Raw genomic sequence first — 19377 nt, forward strand, 5'->3', positions numbered from 1 at the left:
CGTCAAGGTCTGGTACATACATCTTGATAACAAAGAGCATTTCATATGGGGTCCGCCCACCCAGAGAGCTTCTAGGGAGATTATTAAGAGCACGCTGCACGCCATTGAGATGGGCCAGCCAGTTCCTGCCAATGCCTATAACTTGAGCCGTCAAAGACTGCTTTAAATCTCGGTTCATCCGTTCCACAACACAATTACCCTCAGGTCTGTATGGAGACGAAAACTTGACTTGGACCCCCAACGAAGTCATGGCATCCTTATACGCCTTAGAGGCGAAAGCCGGACCCTGATCCGAATGGAAGGTACCACAGGTAAAAATCCCTACAAAGATACGCAAGTCTTTTATGACAGTCCATGAATCAGCGCTGCGGTGAGGCCACACCCACACAAAGCATGTGCATGAATCAACTGCTACTAAGATGTACTTATACGCAGTATCAGAAGAAAAGGGACCGCAGTGATCTAAATAAACACACCCAAGGGGTTAATTAGAAATTAACAACTGTGTCTGGGTTGGACGCGCAGCAGTTGAAGGCTTAATCTGCTGGCAAATGTCACATTGAAAGACATAATCGCGCGTCTGTTTGTACAGCTCCCGCCTTTATTGGAATCAAGGGACCCATATAGTAACAACTAGCTATAACATAGGGAAATTAAGCATTTAAGGAAAAAGTTAAGCTAGGTGCTTATAGAAAACATAAACCTATTTTATATCTCAGAAGCAAAAGGAAACCATCCTATTCTAATGAATGTATACACACAGAAATATAAATCAAACCACATTTATTTTCTTATTTTGTATATAGCTTATGATCAGCTTTATACGTCATATCCATTAATAGTATCTATTTAATAACAATCATTTCATAAAAATTATTTCATCATAACCAACAAAATTATGCACAGAAAAATACGATAGACGTGAAGTCGATGGAGGCAGTGCGGCAGGTGTCAACTACGCGGGTTTCGGCATACGTGCTTTCATCAGGTAGCCGTCTATTGCACATATAGATTTCTGATAGGTACTTGATGTTGTACTAACGTTTTTATGGTATCTAGTTTCTATTGGCCGGATGAAAGAGGTACAATAAGTCTCGCACAGACAACTGACTGGACACAGTAGTAAGAATCACTCACAATAAGAGTTGACACACCAGTATCAGCGTAATCCAATGCAAGCATCAGAGCACAAAGCTCTGCCAATTATGCGGTGCAGTCCCCAAGAGTCTGCGTGTGCACGACTCTGGACTTGAACTCGTCATTCACCATGGCACCTACCACAATAGCGCAAGTGGAAACGTATGCGTGCTTAGACCCATGCGCAACCTGCGCAGAACCATCAGTGTATATGATGCAATGGAAGTCCTCCAAAGGCCGCATAGCCAAAGGGGCAGGATGAACAAATTTATACTACAAAAACTCCTGCGACTGTAAGGAGGCATCAAAAATAAACGTGACTGGGGGCGTGGATAGCAGCCGACAAGATGGCTGCGTGCTGAGTTAGCTCCGGCGGTGAAGTGTCCCTTCAAATAAATCCGACCACTTATCATGCCTTATATCGGAGGGCCGAGGCTCCCTCAGTAGCCAGTGACCGAGCGGCGACGGATGCCGTGACTCCAGTCTCAATCGGACGACTGGGGCCGGAGTCAGTCACGTCTGTGTGGAGGCGGCCTGCTCCTGCAGAGGAAGCCGGGGTCTTGAGTCGCCCGCGGCCCCGGGTGAGTGCCGGCGGTCGCCAGAAGAGAAGCGGAGGTGGGGAAACCCGGCGCCTGCCCACTGAGAGAAAGACCCTGAGGGCGGTCAGGCGCACTGAAAATAAAATCGGCCTGCTGAGAAGGTGGCGGGACTGGAGGTCCGGGTGAAGGGGGCTGAGGGGGAGAGATCGGGAGGAGCGATTGAGGCAGGTGTTGCGAGGCTCGCACCAGGCTACAGGGTAACACGGCCACAGCGGACATCTGGAGGAAGACCGTGCCACTGCCTGGGGGTTTGAACAGCGCCGTAATGAGCAGCCCGACCCCCTCCCCCCCCCCCCCCCCCCCCCCCCGCTCCTGCCAAGACCGGACTATAACAGGTACAAAAAGGCTCGCAGTACCGATACTGGACTCTTTGGCTGGTTCCTCCGGCGGGCTGCAGCTGTTGCGTCGTGCCTCCCCCCTCCCCCAACCACCCCTACATCACCTCGGCGGCAGGGGTTGCGGACTCTGGGGGCTGGGACCGCCACAACCAATCAAGAGGCCCGGACCCATTCAAAACTCCCCTAGAACTTGTGTTTACCCTCCCCGGGACAGCGCCGGACTCTAGATCGCCTCTTCCCACTCCTCGCCGGGGTCGACGAACATACAGAGGCCTCCGTGAGCTGCAGGAAGCAATATCCTCAAAGTAAGGCGCAAATTGCGACACTGCCAGCTGGAATCGCCTACAGTGGGCCACGTGCTGCTGCGCAGCTATCCCCGCCACGGCTCTAGAGAGGTACCATGTCAGGCAGAGGCACAAGAAACCAAAGCGCACAAGGCAGATTGGACAAATATGACTACTCAAAAGACTTTCCCCCGCTGCCAGAAGGGAAGAATCAAACAAACGGAACGCAAGGGGATTACACAGGGACTAAGAAGAAAGTAACTCTGGAAGACATAATGGCCGCCCTGTCCAATGTACAAACCACAGTGGGTTCCATTTACGCAGAAGTGTCGCTTCTTCGTGCCGATTTTCAAAAAATCACCACCAGAGTTGTGGAGGTGGAACGGACGGCAAAAACCCTGACCAGTGACACAGCAATCCTGAAGAAGACCGTTTCACGTTTGGAGAGTGAAGGTACCCAAGCTATGGACCTATATGTGGAAGACTTGATAAAAACCAGACTGCAGCCTAGGGGGCTCTCTGTTTTCTTCTCGGTGGAACGGGCACACAGGGTGCCGGGCAGAAGGGCCATACCCGGGGCGCCCCCCAGACCTGTGCTTGCACGCCTCTTCAATTTTAGAGACAGGGACGTCATTCTCTAAACGGCGCGGATCTCCCCACCAATTGGCCTTCTCAACTCGTCCATCTCATTCTTTCCCGACTACACGCAGGGGTGGTGAAATGCCGTCGCAGTTTCATCGAAGTTAAAAAGGCGTTGCGAGACAGTGAAGTGCCCTACTCAATGCTGTTCCCAGCAAGACTACGAGTTGTAGCAGAAGGAAAGACATTCTTCGAAACCCCGGAGGAAGCATATGACTGGCTTGAGGGATGGAGGAGAACGGGAGGACCCAGACGGGGAAACAAAGAACCGCTTCAACGGACCGACGATGAGGGAGGTGACAGTCAGGACCTCTTCACGCGAGAACACGACAGCGCACAGAGAGTGGGCACGGGCGACCTTGGCAGTGGCTGAACTGAACCCGAGGACTACACATTGCAATTTGATCTCCTGTGTAATAACTGGCAGTTTCTTTTTTTTGACTAGCCGGCTCTGGACACTGGACAAAGGCGAGCCAGGCTGATCGGGAGGGGTCACATTCACGCTGGACTTCGTACCCCCTTCACGCAAGTACACTGTTGTGGGTTGGGTTGAAGCACTCTGCTATGTTGGGGTGGCGTGCAGTTCCAAGTCCGTCAGGCAGGGAGGCAAGAAGGGGGGATGTATTTTGGAAGTGGGAAGCTCAGAATTTCTATATGTTGGTTTCAGTTTACATCGGTGCGGACCTTGTAAGGTGGTTTTTAACACGGGTCAGATCTTTGCATAACACTAGAGAGTTGTACTGTCCAAAAAGCATCCCACACTTTAATGGCGACGATCACACCACACACTAGTACCCGGATAGAGGGCCACACAGTCCCTGTGCCACCGCTCACATTGCTCACGTTGAACGTCCACGGGTTGGGAGATAGAATTAAAAGAGGCCTGGTATTACGAGCCCTGAAGCGTCAAAACCCTACACTGGTGCTTTTACAGGAGTCCCACATGACAGGTCCAGCATGTAGAGCAATGGACAGATGGGGGTTTCAAATGGCGGCCCACTCTGAATTTACCAGCGGATCCAGGGGTACGGGCATTCTACTGCGAAAGAACTCCCCGTTCTTAATCTTACAGACTAAACATGATGATCAGTGTAGGTTTGCTGTGATACACAGGCAGTGGGAGGGCAGATTGATCAATGTGGTCTCGGTGTATGTCCCCCCCGGCGCTGCAAACGGTGGCGCTCCCGGCCCTCAGTGAATTTCTGTTGTCCTTGCCCGACAGAGATATCCTCATTGGCGGAGACTTTAATACCACAATTGACCCCGGCATGGATAGACACCCAGGGAGGGCCCCATCAGCCGAAGTCTCCTGCTTATAGAGGGTTAGTGAAGCAATGGGGTTGGTGTATATATGGAGACCTAAACACCCTATAACAAAACAATACATCTTTTACTCCACAGCGCACGACAGTCTGTCTAGGATAGATTACGTCCTGGCCTCAATATCCAGTCTCTCCTGCGTAGACTACATTACCATAGGACCTAGAGGGATCTCTGACCACTCCCCAGTAGTCTTAACATACTCCTCACACCGCACGTCCCATACACGACTTTACCCAATATATCCAGGGTACTTGCAAGTCCGCACGTAAGGAAGGACCTTCTTAAGACCACAAAACACTTCTTTAATGAAAACATGACCTCAGTCAGTTCACCTGCCATACTGTGGGAGGCCTATAAAACGGTTCTCCGAGGACAGGCAATTGATTCCATTACTGGATACAAACGCACAAAACATCAATATCTTTCGACACTAGAGCAGGAATTGCAGGCAGCAGACACTGACTACACCAATAATCCTACACCTGAAATGGGCCACACTCTTCATCTCAAACAACAACAACATAGAGAACACCTCCGACAAGATACATTGACCGCTCTAGCAGCTACCAAACACAAAATCTATGACGTGGGTGATAAAGCGAGGAGGCTCCTGGCCTGGCTCGACAGGAGAGAACGAGACACTCGAACTATAGCGCAGCTCAGAACAACAGAGGGTGATATTACAACAGACCCGGGGGAAATAGTAGGTGCATTGGCCGACCATTTCCGTACAGTATATACCGCGCATTCTGACAGCTCGATGGTAGAGGCTGAAATTTTTTTGTGTAGCATAATACTGCCTAGCCTTGCGCCGGAAGCGTCCATAAAACTCGACGCAAACCTCACGATTGCTGAAATATACGCGGCGGTACAATCACTGCAATCCGGAAAGACTCCGGGCCCCAATGGATCCCGCTTGAGCTCTACAAGATCATGGCGGACACTCTCTGCCCCCATTTGCCTAACATGTACAACGACCGTCTGGAACAGGGTGTGCTGCCTTGGGACCAGAGGGTAGCTACGATTGTGGCGATTCTAAAGCCAGGGAAGCCCCCAGCGGAATGTCAATCATACCGTCCCAAATCACTACTCAATGCAGAATCCAAAATATTAGCTAAAGTGTTCGCTAACAGGCTGCAAGCACATCTGCCCGATTTGATACACCCGGACCAGTCCGGCTTTATGCCTAATAGGAACACTGCGCTAAATCTTTGGCGTCTACATAATGCATTGGCACGTAAACATGTCCTGTCGGAGCCATCGGCTGTCCTCTCCTTAGATGCCAAAATGGCCTTTGACATGGTAGACTGGAACTACCTCTTTGCGGTTCTCCCACGTCTGGGCTTCGGTCCGAGATTCTGCGCCTGGATCTGGCTCCTTTAAACGGATCCGGTGGCATGTATTACGGCGAACGGCCGACTCTCGGGCGCTGTGCAACTGGCGAGAGGGACTCGACAGTGATGCCCTCTGTCGCCGCTTCTGTTTGCCCTAGTGTTAGAACCCTTAGGGATATGCCTTAGAACAACTCCTCTACTACGCGATATAACATGGACGGAAGGCTGGGAGGACCGAGTATCCCTGTACGCAGACGATATCCTGGTATACCTAACGGATCCGACGAGCGCTCTGCCGACCCTCTTCGAGATCTGTGCTGCCTTCGGAGCAGTTTCGTGCTATACCATTAACTGGGCAAAGTCAGTATTATATTTACTTAAGGGGACAGAACCCCCTGCTTCCCCCCCACTGCCCGTTACAAATATCCCAGGACTCATTTAAATACCTGGGTATACATATATGGACAGACCCTGCTGCCGTCATCTCCAAAAATCTGGCACCCCCCCTGGAACGGCTGTGTAGAGACGTGTCGCACTGGGAATCACTGCCCCTCACGATTCTTGCCAAGGCTGCATTATTCAAAATAATGGCATTACCCCGCTTTTTATATGTACTTGAGAACACGCCGTTTCCGGTACCTCAATGATACTTTCAGCAGATATCGGCACTGGTAGCTACACTTCTTTGAGGCAATAAGCCTGCGCGCATTGCGCAAGCCAAACTGCACCGTGACTGGTATGATCGGGGCATAGCGCTCCCTAACATACAACTCTACTACTGGGCAGCGCATCTCAAAATCATAAACCAATGGGTACATGCCCCACACACTGACCCCGCCTACAAGGCGGATAGGGCGCAGCTGGGAACAGACCATATTTTAGCTGCCTTATATAATAAACGACGGGCGTCAAAACTGATAGGGCCCACAAAACACACAGTCATGATACGGCATACAGCACAGGCACACTTAGGGTGGAAGGGGGCCATCACAAAACTCACACCCCTTTGGGACACGAAACAGCTAGGGTCACTTAGGAACAGCAGAGGCTTTGCACAATGGGACACCATAGGAATTTCCCTAGTAGGCGACTTATGGGATAAAGGCACGGTCATCCCTTTTGATCGACTGCAAAGGCAATATGAGCTGGCACCTATGGAGACATTCCGTTACATACAAATTAGGCATGCACTCCTCACGGCACTACCACAGAATGCCGACATACCTGAATCCTCTCCCTTGGAGGATAGGTTACTTACAGATTATATGCCAAAACGTGCCATTTCGTTCACGTATCGTAAGTTGATTAATAACCAATCAGACCCCACAACAGCCTTGAAGGAAAAATGGGCGGCTGATGTTGGCGCTATGGACGAGACGCAATGGCAAACGGCACTTGCATCACCTAGAGAGGTGGGAATCCCGGCCCGATTGCGGCTTGTCCAGCTTAAAATCCTACATCGCACATATCTCACTCGACACACGCTTCACAAAATCGGCAGAACACAGCATCCATTTTGCCTAAGGGGATGTGGTAGTGAGGGCTCCTTTTTTCATACGATCTGGGATTGTCCGGTACTAACTGACTACTGGCGCAAAGTCCTCCGTACAGTGTCCCAGACTCTAAATGTTTCCATTTTGCCTGAACCTCGAAGAGACCTCCTCAATGTTTGGGAACCTAACGACCTAACGAGATATGGGCAAAAATGGGCGACGCTCGGCATCATGGTGGCTAAACGCAATGTGGCGCAGAAATGGGGAACAGCTGATTTGCCCTCATTGGAAGCTTGGTGTAGGGACATGGACATTACCATGGTCACTGAAAGAACTGTGTATATTAATCGCAAATGCCCCGGAAAATGGACTAAAATTTGGACTGCCTGGAATACTTACAAGGGAGATATCTGCGATCCCATACCTGAGTCTGATGATGATAGCTCAGATGAAGAGTCCGATGATGACCACTGAGACGGAATGGGTCATGTGTTCAGAGGTCTATTCTTTGCTAAAGGTGGGAGGGGAGGGTAATGATAATATGTTTTGCTTGGCTGACTTGCTTCTCATTGTAACTCGAATATTCATAACTGCACAATGTCTTTCCGATGTCTGTTTTCATATTAATAAACAGTGTTAAAAACAGTGTTAAAAAATAAATAAAAAAATAAACGTGACATCCGGAGACGTCAAAGATGCTGCCCGTTGTATCCACCGAGGGCGCAAAGCTTTAGAATTTGGTACACTGGCTTTCGTCACTTCCTTTAACGCAGGAAACGTGGTAGCAACTAACATGCCTTTTTTCTGTGACAGTGCACGTTCCTTGAGAATCGCCATTTGCACTGCTGTCAAAACTTTTTCCACAGAGGAAAACCGCATTTCAGCCGAAGTGTACAAGTGTTACTTGTAAGCAATAGGTACTGTGTCTCCTTCGTTAAAAGTAAGGTACGTGAAACCCACCGCCCCAGGGATGATTCTTATCACCAGATTGGTGTGGTTATCACGGGTCAGTAAGAATTTAGATTCTAGAAGATCAGCCTGCAAAGATTGCAAAATAGCTGAATGTTCCGGCAGCCAGCAAGATTTGGTAAAAGTAGGTTTTATCAGAGATACGCTGGGCATATTCGGGAATATAAGTACGCCCGAAATTCAAAAATCCCAGCAAGGACTGTAATTTTTTCAGAGTTGTAGGAGTACGCAGTTGTGCGCATTTCTCCAAAAAGTGAGGAGCCAATCCTCTACCTTTATTGTTGAGCTCGTAGCCCAGGAACAACACTGTATACTCTGCAATGTGGGACTTTGCAAAGTTAAATTTGTAACCGTAGTTCGGAAAGTTACAAATTATGCGGTCAACAAGACACAGCCCAAAGCTTGTCGTCTGTGAGATATATGTCATCCACATACGAACACGCATCAGTGTCTATCCTCTCTAAAAGAGAGACTATATGGGCAGAAAAACACGCCTGGACTATTCTTATAGCCCATGGGTAATCGAGTATAGTGGTGTTGTTTGCCGCCACAGGTAAAACTGGTCCACTGGGAACTCAGTCCGTCCAAATTGTGGGCAAAAAAAAACATTGGATATGTCAAGAGTAGTTTTAAAACATTTACGCACAAGACCATCCACAAGAGCAGAGCCGTGAGTATTCTGTACTGCACAGGTACGGCAATGCGAGTTCAAATGCCGGTAATCCAATACCAAACGGTACGAGCCGTCAGGCTTGGTCACAGTAAAAAGAGGGTTATTCATCGGTGACACACAAGTTTCAATCACACCTTGCTATTCCAATTGTTCAAGGATTTCCGCGACGGAAGCCGTAGCTTCACGTCGGATGGGATATTGAGGTTGAGGCTGTGGCATAGACCGTAAAGGAATCTCGTGGTGTGGGGAAAATTTATCCCAACCACACTGTGTACGGTACAAAGCCGGCGCAAGAGCCTTAGCCCACTCTTCTGCAAAATTCAGTGCATGCTCTGAATTTTGAGACCGTGTGCGCGAAACTAGGGAGTATCACCTCCTCCCCTCTCGGAGCTGCGAGCACAAAAGGTGGGGGCCAGTCAGCCTCCGTTAACAAAATTTCATATGTAGTCGTAAGATTCTCCCAAAATACCCCTTTGATTGTACGTTGTATGTCACCTTCAATTTAAAGGACTATTGCATAAAGTCTATCAGGGGGAGCTACTCTAGTATCAGCTGTCTCCACAACAACATATCGTTCAGTCGCTGTCACCTTCAGTAGCGGACACAGGGCCTCTCGCACTATGGTAATCTCCGCTGCGCTGTCCAGCAAGGTCAGAGCTCATGTCTGATTCCGAACCTGTGTTCTCACTATCTGTGGCATATCTCGCTGTTAAAGCGACAGCTTTCTATTTCTGAAACTGGGGTCTCTTCTGTGTTTAATCGTCCTGCTTGCCTTTACCGTCTTTCGGGCGGGGCTGGTTGCGTCCCTGCTGGCCACCCCGACCTCTGCCGCCACCTCCACCATCGGTCGACGAGGCCGATGAGTCCTGAAAAGAAAGAGGAGAGCATTGTTCAGAAACTTGAAAATGATCAGGTGATTTTATCATCGCGTGCTCGCGCAAGTCATAAATACGTTCTGTAGGTGCAGGCACTGGTGATGCAAGACGAGACTCCTGTTTCTGCTTTTGTTGTTGTTTACCCTTTTTTTGTTTTTTCGGCCAATTTTGTTTTTTGGTCTTGGGCTGTTCGTCATTTTCTGACCTCAGCCCTTGGGGTTGCTTTTTCTCCTTAGTGTAGAATGGCTTGACTCCCATGCTATTGCGGCCCACGGTCTTAGTAGCCGCCACAATAATCCTCGGTAACTGACGGGGTTTGTCAGCATCGGGAACCGCCTGCAATGCATTGGACACCTGAAAGTTCACCGCATCTCCCTCGACATTCGCAAGTATGAGATCGGAAACTATGTCAAAGGAGCCGCATAGGCGCATACCCAATTCAACCGCTGCCTCTGGTCCGTGCTCATCCTGAACACGTTTTATGACCGTTGGAAGGACAGTCATGGACGGAGTGCCCAAGCACCTCGCATAAACTACCGCAAAGATCTTTCCCCACGACTCACAGTCACCAATTTCTGGGGTCCAGTCTTTTGGCATGCTAATTGTCAGAATCCTTTGCTTTTCACCAGGAGTCGTGTTAGGAAATACTGCTTCCAGCTGGTCAAACTTCTCGGCAAGCCAGAAAGGAAATTCATCCTTATCCTGGGGGCGCTTGCCCATCACAGCGTTGACCATTACAGGACTAAGTTTCTTTCCGCCCTGTCCAGCAGGAAGCGCCGCACCTCCTGGGGCCCCGTCCGGGGGATTGCAGGTAATGTATTGCACTAACGACCTAATCACGCTAATCGCGACTACATGTAGTCGTCTTAATTCAGCAACGGTACACGCTCTGTGCTGAGGATGAGGTGTAAATCCAGCCAAAACAGGCCAAGTCGCGCCTGGAATGGACAAGGGACCTAACCTCGGAGCTGGTAAAGAGTGGGGTAGGATGCCATTAAACCAAACTCGGTGCTGCCAAGCATCAATCCGAACGTCCTGTGTCCTATATGGAGCATAGTCCTGCGGCACAGCAGTGGGAGTATATGTGTCGAACACATTGGTATTTGCGTTCACAGCCGGGAAGGTCACCCACGAGTAAAAAATCTCGTAAAGGTAAGCCACCTCTGCACTCACCACCATAATCACGGCCATGCCATCCACGGGGACATGATAATTCTGCAAGTGATTGCGCACCGCAATGCGACTATTTTGCCGAAATGTCCACTGCGGCCATAGCGACACAGAAGGAGAAAGGTACAACAAAAAGTACGTAGCACAACTGGGTAGTAATTCAAGGAAACCGTTTTGAAAGAATCAAGCTTGAAAAGACCTATATAATTATAGGCAGGTTTGTCCGACTCCACTGATTTCCGGAAACAATAGCGAAGGGTGCTAAGGACCGATATAAGTACTACTCAAGTGTCATGTAATAAGACCACCAGCGATCGGGCGCCATGTAGCAGGGATTTCTGCTCATATACAGAACTGTGCTCAGAGACTTGGAACCTAAGTGATTTAGGGTGTGCCAAACTCACCTCAGCATCCAAAATCCCCTACCAGACTAGCTATCAGTGTCTCATTGGTACTTCCAAATCCCCAATGATTTAGACAACCCAGAACATGGACCTAGAATACCTCAGGAAACGTGGAACACATGAACACTCTTTTGTTATACTAACATATCAATCCAGAACGAGGAGTCAATGAGGACACATGCCAGTTTGAAATGTTTATTTCTAATGCAGTGTTCTCAAACGCGGTATCTTAGTTAATACAAGCAAACATATTATAAAGATCAAGGTTAACAGCATGGTTACTATTCCATAAAATACAAAGGGTGAAAGCATGTTAAAATGCTAAAGGAAACAGGTTTAAATAGAACCTCGGTTTACCCTCCCTAGCTAGTATATTATATTATATCTACAGAAGGTCCCTTTGGGCTTTAGAAGGGCGGGCCCATACCTTTGGGTTCAGCAGGAATGAATCACATCATCTCCTACACCAACACTCTGCATACGGATATTCATCAAGTGTGTCTCTCCTGCCTTTCGCAGGGCATTATTAATTGCGCCTAAACCCAAAGTTGGCCACAGCTGCATCCATATTATGTCTACTCTGTGCGCTGATCAATCCAAACATTAAGCGCTGTGTTGAAACAACCTTGAAGGCCTCGCCACTCACTGTACAGACATAGCTTACCAAGCAAAGCTGTAGCAAACATGTTATTCTCGTGTAAAGCAAAATACCTAACTAGGTGAAAAGCTATAATAACAAAAATGTGTTGTGTGCAGAGGTAGCGGAAAAGGAAAAATGGCGTTTAAAATTATAACTAGCCCATGCTAACTTTACACAGTGCAAAGGTGAAACCAATACACAAGACTGATTTGCATATGGCTGGGTTTCATCTGGAATGGCATGGTGATCAAAAAAACGATGGATTTAGGCCCAGATCTCTGTACTGGGGTGAATGTATGACATTGTTATGCATTCTGTCCATTAACTGTTGTTTTTGCAGCAGGCATCTCTTTAGTGCAGACTGTGCCCCATGAAACAACTTGGATATGTGAATTTGCTTTATAAGACATGTAATGGGACTCAGATAGGTTTTGTCGGTGAAAGCTGGCTGTACCATACCTATATATATATGGTCGCCATCAAATCTTTACCAAAGAAAATGCAAGCACAGGTCTTACACACCAAAATTCCTTTTGGTGTGTAAGACCATTACAAATGTATAATAAAGTTAATAAGGATGTCCTGGGGCCACCAAACATTTAAATAGCAGATGAACACACCACAGGGAACCTTACCTACAGGAGTGCTATAGGAGAATAGCTACTATCTCAGAGCAATATATGTATCTATTAAGTGTAGCGTTGCTCAAAAAGGAATGGGCTGAGAGGACTAGATGAGCTGGAAATGGTAGCTAGAAAAGTTAGTGCATGGGACAGCTGGAGAATTCAAATCAATCCGTCCATGCTCCAATCATTTCTCTACTGGCACCTCTCACCTATCACCCCACACCTTTACATCTCTACCTTGACTTTTCGGCATTGCTCATCACCTCACCCGTTTCCCTGTTTTTATTTGGGAAACGGGCAAAGAAGATAGACAAAAGTAAGTAGCTAAGTGCCGTGAGAACTACCAGCAAACCACATCATGCATGTGAAGTCCTGCGGCAGCGTGCTCCAAACCTCAACCATCTCCAGCGGAGCTCCCCTGCAAATGCTCATCATCAACAACGTTTAATTTGAGCCATGAGAATCAAAAGTTCAGCCAGTTCACAAAACTTTCCCAAGAACTGTACATAGTGGTGATTTTAGTATGTCCTATTAGGCATCTGTCATTAAACTAGCTATTGTAGCCCAGCTTCAGTGAAATAATGTCTGTTTTTTGTCATTTTTAATGTCCTACAATTTAACAATGTGTTGCCTACCAACTGTTTAATAAAATATATATTTGTTACACGTATTTTTAGCAGAAACAATGAATGACTCATATTTGATACAAAATAAAATATTTGGAGAGTATCATATATTAAAATGTGTGGTTCTCAGTATCCCTGTGCATTATGAGAACAGTTTTGTGTAAATGGTAATTTGTGAATAAGAAAGAAATTACAGTACATAGCATTAACCTCAGTGGTTTGTCTTAACAGGAGATTGAATACCTGATCCCTTCCTGTTGAGTAATGAGAAAGGCTACAATACGAAAGCAGTTCAAAATACATGTAGTGTGTTAGTTAAAAGCAACGAAATCAGTTCAAAATACATTTACTCTCTGGGTTTAAATTAAATAACAAAAAATAATTCTTCATTGTATCACACATCCAAAGTTTTTTAAATTGAATGGATGCCATGTCTTCTACACCTTTCGGGAAATATCTTGTCTTTTTCTGAAAGAGTCCATTCAGCATTGAATATCGAATTATTTAAAACACAGAAGTAGGGTATATTTTGGCTAGACACCAAAGAAACTCACAACCATCACATCGCAACAGTGATTATACTAAAATTCACAAACCAGAGTTAAAGTTTTCATGCAGTATTCCATTTGGATCCTGCAAATGCAATATTCCTTATTGTAGTGTTATGTTGCCTTTGAAGTATTTAATTCACCAAGCAGAGAAGCTAGTCTTTCATTTACTAACGCGCATCACACATTCTCTTTGAAGCATTTACCATAGATGTAATACAGTATGGAAAATTGAAACCTAGATTTTTTTTGAAAATGTAATTAAATTATGCAATACTTATCTAAATACGCGAAAGTTCAGCAGTCATGCCAAAAATGTACCCAATCCTAGAAGGTTGGTGTTTCCTAAACCCCATCTATACATCTTGAGCACTTTATTACTGTCTTATATTGAATGTATCAATTTAATCTGGCATCAGTGTGCAAATTGTCCCAATCAGCCCAATTTTCTTTTGGCCCTGACTTTTTTAATATTATACAATCCCCTGGGTGCCTTCTTTTATGTGCAAGGCTGTAAGTTAAATGCATTTAAGTTATTTTTGGACGGCATACGTTATTTGCTCGCAAAACACAGATATGAATATAACCTGCACTTTTCTTTCCGTTTATGAATCAGACACTTTTGATTTGTGTACCAATAATGCACCCTAAGTGGATGCAAGTAACTTTGATGTCATGTTCTCCTATGTTAAATGTTCACTATTGTAAGACTTAGCTAGGCTACACATTCCCATGATAATGCACAGAGAAAAGCCTGTGGTAGAAAATTAAGTAATTTGGTGTGTTTGATCTTTCTTCCCAGCACAACCCTGCCCTACTGCTGTGTTGATCTCTACTCCCTGCGAACCGGTGAAATGGTGAAATCTATTCAGTTCAAAACTCCCATCTATGATCTGCATTGCAATAAACGGTAAAGTCTGTAGAAATCTGTCATATGATGCGAAACATAAGTCATCCTTCTCACAATTGTTTATGTTGTCTATGCTGTCAGTTTATCTCCCAGTTTTCCAAAAAGATGATTCTTTTAATCCAAGTTTCTTTCTCTTTGAAGCATATGAAAGGGTGCATCAACCTATTTTTTCAGTGGTGGACATAACAGTGTATAGCAAGAAAGTCAACCAAACACATACCAACTCATCAAGCTCTTTCCGAATTTGTGGTGATGGAATCATGAATGTACATGACAGACAATGAGTTCCTGAGAAGGGCTCAAAAGACAGAGACCCTCCAGCCTCCTTAGCATACCATCCGATTTTTCTTGCACACAGATATTTGGAGTGTTATCTTCTTTAAATACAAGTCCTTTTTTTTTTATCTTTTTCCACATGCATCTCTTGTTTATTCCTATAGACTTAAACTAAGGTCTTTGTTCAGATCCATTGAGTAAATCCCTTTCACAAAAATTAAGATAAGCATGAAGTATTGTTGCTGCCCTCGGAGAATCACTGTTTGGGGCTAGGGAGGGAGTGTGTCAGTGGCGTAACGAAACATGAGGGGGCCCCCCTGCAAACTACATGGAGGGGGCCCCCTCCCATTCTCCGTGCCAGTCTAGAGCTCCCAGGGCAGCGACCCGCCATACTGCAGGGGATGCGGGGCGATTGTTATGCCACTGTCACCAATACAGCAGTTATAAGTAAGACTGTATGGTGGAGTCAAAGGTTGGGCTTAGTCTGCCCGCAGGCTATCATAGGTGGTGGTCCATTCATTACATGGTCCCTGCCATGAGTAGGCCGGGAAAGTTTGCCCAATTTTAGGTGGGTTTCCTGATGCAGACTCCTGTCATGATATACAACATCGGGCCCACTCATCGTTTAGTTTTGATAAAAGTGCATCCACTGCTCCTTCTCGTTTCCGTTTTAAGACATTGGACAAAGCTTCAATGCAGTATTTCAAAAGCAGATGTAACCACAAAGAGCACATTTTGATAATACATTTTTATTTTTATTAGACAATAGCAATCTTAAGAGGCATTGCATAGCTTCATACACACTTTGACCCCAATTCCATCACAGTCTCTCTCTCTGTCAGTCAGTATCTCTCTTTCAGTCAGTCAGTCTATCTCTCTCTGTCATTCAGTCTCTCTTAGTCAGTCACTCTCTCTGTCAGTCAGTCTCTTGCTCTCTCTCTGTCAGTCAGTCAGTCTCTCTGTCAGTCTCTCTGTCAGTCTCTCTTAGTCAGTCTCTCTCTCTGTCAGTCAGTCTCTCTGTGAGTCTCTCTATCAGTCAGTCTCTGTCAGTCAGTCTCTCTCTGTTGGTCAGTCTCTCTTTCTCTGTCAGTCTCTCATTCTCTTTCTCTCTCTGTCTGTCTCTGTCAGTCAGTCAGTCTCTCTCTCAGTCAGTCAGTCTCTCTCTGTCAGTCAGTCAGTCTCTCTCTCAGTCAGTCAATCAGTCACTCTCTCTCCCAGTCAGTCTCTCTCTCTCCCAGTCAGTCAGTCTCTCTCAGTCAGTCATTCTCTCTCTACCCCAGTCAGTCAGTCTGTCAGTCTCTCACTCAGTCAGTCTCTCACCCAGTCAGTCTCTCTCTCTGTCAGTCTCTCTCTCTGTCAGTCTCTCTCTCTGTCAGTCTCTCTCTCTGTCAGTCTCTCTCTCAGTCAGTCTCTCTCTGTCAGTCTCTCAGTCAGTCTCTCTCAGGCAGTCTCTCTCAGGCAGTCTCTCTCAGAGTCAATCAGTCTATCTCTCTGTCAGTCAGTCTCTCTGCCTCTCTCTCTCAGTCTCTCTCTCAGTCAGTTTCTCTCTACCTCAGCCAGTCTCTGTCAGCCAGGCTCACTCTCAATCAGTCTCTCTCTCTCTGTCAGTCAGTCACTCTCTCTCTCAGTCAGTTTCTCAGTCAGTCAGTCTCTCGGTCAGTCAGTATTCAGTCTCTGAGTCAGTCAGTCAGTTGCTACTCTCTCTCCACTCTCTCCATTCACTCTCTCAACTCTGTCCACTCTATCTCTACTGTCTCTCTCTCCACGGTCTCTCCTCTGTCTCTCTCTCCACTGTCTCCCTCCACTGTCTCCCTCCACTGTCTCCCTCCACTCTCTCTCTCTCCACCCTCTCTCCCTTCTCTCTCTCTCTACTCTCTCCACTCTCTCTCTCCACTCTCTCTCTCCACTCTCTCGCTCCACTCTCTCGCTCCACTCTCTCTCCACTCACTCTCTCTCCACTCACTCTCTCTCCACTGTCTCCCTCCACTGTCTCCCTCCACTCTCTCTCTCTCCACCCTCTCTCCCATCTCTCTCTCTCTACTCTCTCCACTCTCTCACTCCACTCTCTCTCTCCACTCTCTCTCTCCACTCTCTCTCTCCACTTTCTCTCCACTCACTCTCTCCACTCACTCTCTCTCCACTCACTCTCACTCCACTCACTCTCACTCCACTCACTCTCTCTCCACTGTCTCTCTCTCTCCACTGTCTCTCTCTCCACTGTCTCTCTCTCCACTGTCTCTCTCTCCGCTGTCTCTCTCTACTCTCCATTCTCTCTCCACTCTCTCTCTCCACTCTTTCTCTCTCTTTCCACTCTCTCTCTCTCCACTCGCTCTCTCTCTCCACTCTCTCTCTCCACTCGCTCTCTCTACTCTCTCTCTCCACTCTAACTCTCTCTCCACTCTATCTCTCTCTCCACTCTATCTCTCTCTCCACTCTCTCTCTCTCTCCACTCTCTCTCCACTCTCTCTCTCCACTCTCTCTCTCTCCACTCTCTCTCTCTCTCTCTCCACTCTCTCTCTCTCCACTGTCTCGCCATGCTCTCTCCACTCTCTCTCCACTCTCGGTCTCTCCACTGTCTATCTCCACTCTCTCTCCACTCTCTCTCTCTCTACTCTCTCTCTCCACTCTCTCTCTCTCCACTCTATCTCTCTCCACTCTCGGTCTCTCCACTCTCTCCAGTGTCTCTCCATGCTCTCTCCACTCTCTCTCCACTCTCGGTCTCTCCACTGTCTATCTCCACTCTCTCTCCACTGTCTACTCTGTCTCCACTGTCTCTCTCCACTCTCTCTCTCTCTAGCCACTCTCTCTCTCCACTGTTTCTCTCCACTGTTTCTCTCCACTCTCTCTCTCTCCACTCTCTCCCACTCTCCCTCACAAAGTAGTGTGCGTCCCATGGGTGTCCGCAGAAATGTTTCCAGGGGGGGCACATTTTTAACTTCATCACCATCCCCCTTGCACCCTTCTCCCCTCTGCCTTGCACCCTTCTTGCCCTCCCTCTTGCACCCTTCTCCCCTTCCCCTTGTACCCTAGTCCACCTCCGCCTTGCACCCTTTTCTACCTTGCACCATTCTCCCCTCTGCCTTGCACCCTTCTCCCCTCTGCCTTGCACCCTTCTCCTCTCTGTCTTGCACCCTATTCCACCCCCGCCTTGCACCCTTCTCTAACTTTCATCCTTCTCCTCTCTGCCTTGCACCCCTTCCCCCCTCTGCCTTGCACCCTTCCCTACCTTGCACCCTTCTCTCTTCCTTGCACCCTTCTCCCCTCTGCCCTGCACCCTTCTCCCCTCTGCCTTGCACCCTTCTCCCCTCTGCCTTGCACCCTTCTCCCCTCTGCCTTGCACCCTTCTCCCCCTCCGCCTTGCACCCTTCTCCCCCACTGCCTTGCACCCTTCTCTACCTTGCATCCTTCCCCTCTCTGCCTTGCACCCTTCTTCCCCTCCGCCTTGCACCCTTCTCCCCGTCGCCTTGCACCCTTCTCTACCCTGCATCCTTCTCCCCTCTGCCTTGCACCCTTTTCCCCTCTGCCTTGCACCCATCTCCCCTTTGCCTTGCACCCTTCTCCTCTTTGCCTTGCACCCTTCTCCTCTCTGCCTTGCACCCTTCTCCTCTCTGCCTTGCACCCTTCTCACCTCTGCCTTGCACCCTTCTCACCTCTGCCTTGCACCCTTCTCACCTCTGCCTTGCACCCTTCTCACCTCTGCCTTGAACCCTTCTCCCCCTCCGCCTTGCACCCTTCCCTACCTTGCACCCTTCTCCTCTCTTCCTTGCACCCTTCTCCCCTCTGCCTTTCACCCTTCTCCCATCTGCCATGCACCCTTCTCCCCTCTGCCTTTCACCCTTCTCCCATCTGCCATGCACCCTTCTCCCCCTCCGCCTTGCACCCTTCTCTACCTTGCACCCTTCTCCTCTCTGCCTTGCACCCTTCTCCCCTCTGCCTTGCACCCTTCTCCCCTCTGCCTTGCACCCTTCTCCCCTCTGCCTTGCACCCTTCTCCCCTCCACCTTGCACCCTTCTCCCCTCTGCCTTGCACCCTTCTCCCCTCTGCCTTGCACCCTTCTCCCCTCCGCCTTGCACCCTTCTCCCCTCCGCCTTGCACCCTTCTCCCCTCCGCCTTGCACCCTTCTCCTCTCTGCCTTGCACCCTTCTCCCTTGCACCCTTCACCCCTCTGCCTTGCACCCTTCTCCCCTCTGCCTTGCACCCTTCTCCCCTCTGCCTTGCACCCTTCTCCCCTCTGCCTTGCACCCTTCTCCCCTCCACCTTGCACCCTTCTCCCCTCTGCCTTGCACCCTTCTCCCCTCTGCCTAGCACCCTTCTCCCCTCTGCCTTGCACCCTTCTCCTCTCTGCCTTGCACCCTTCTCCCCTCTACCTTGCACCCTTCTCCCCCTCCGCCTTGCACCCTTCTCTACCTTCCACCCTTCTCCTCTCTTCCTTGCACCCTTCTCCTCTTTGCCTTGCACCCTTCTCCTCTTTGCCTTGCACCCTTCTCTTCTCTGCCTTGCACACTTCTCCCCT

General features: G+C 48.2%; 1 protein-coding gene across 2 annotated transcripts in view; it reads left to right on the top strand.

The window, feature by feature from the left end:
* The window catches only part of BCAS3 (BCAS3 microtubule associated cell migration factor), a 3998327-nt gene that overhangs the window by 600948 nt on the left and 3378002 nt on the right, over positions 1 to 19377 (top strand). For both annotated transcript variants that reach the window (XM_086954924.1, XM_086954923.1), the window contains exon 8: positions 14481 to 14588. In XM_086954924.1, coding sequence (XP_086811050.1) covers positions 14481 to 14588 — 108 coding nt within the window. The remainder of the gene's footprint in view (positions 1 to 14480; positions 14589 to 19377) is intronic.

This window comes from Lissotriton vulgaris, chromosome 2_1, assembly GCF_964263255.1.
Source record: "Lissotriton vulgaris chromosome 2_1, aLisVul1.2, whole genome shotgun sequence".
NCBI lineage: Eukaryota > Metazoa > Chordata > Amphibia > Caudata > Salamandridae > Lissotriton > Lissotriton vulgaris.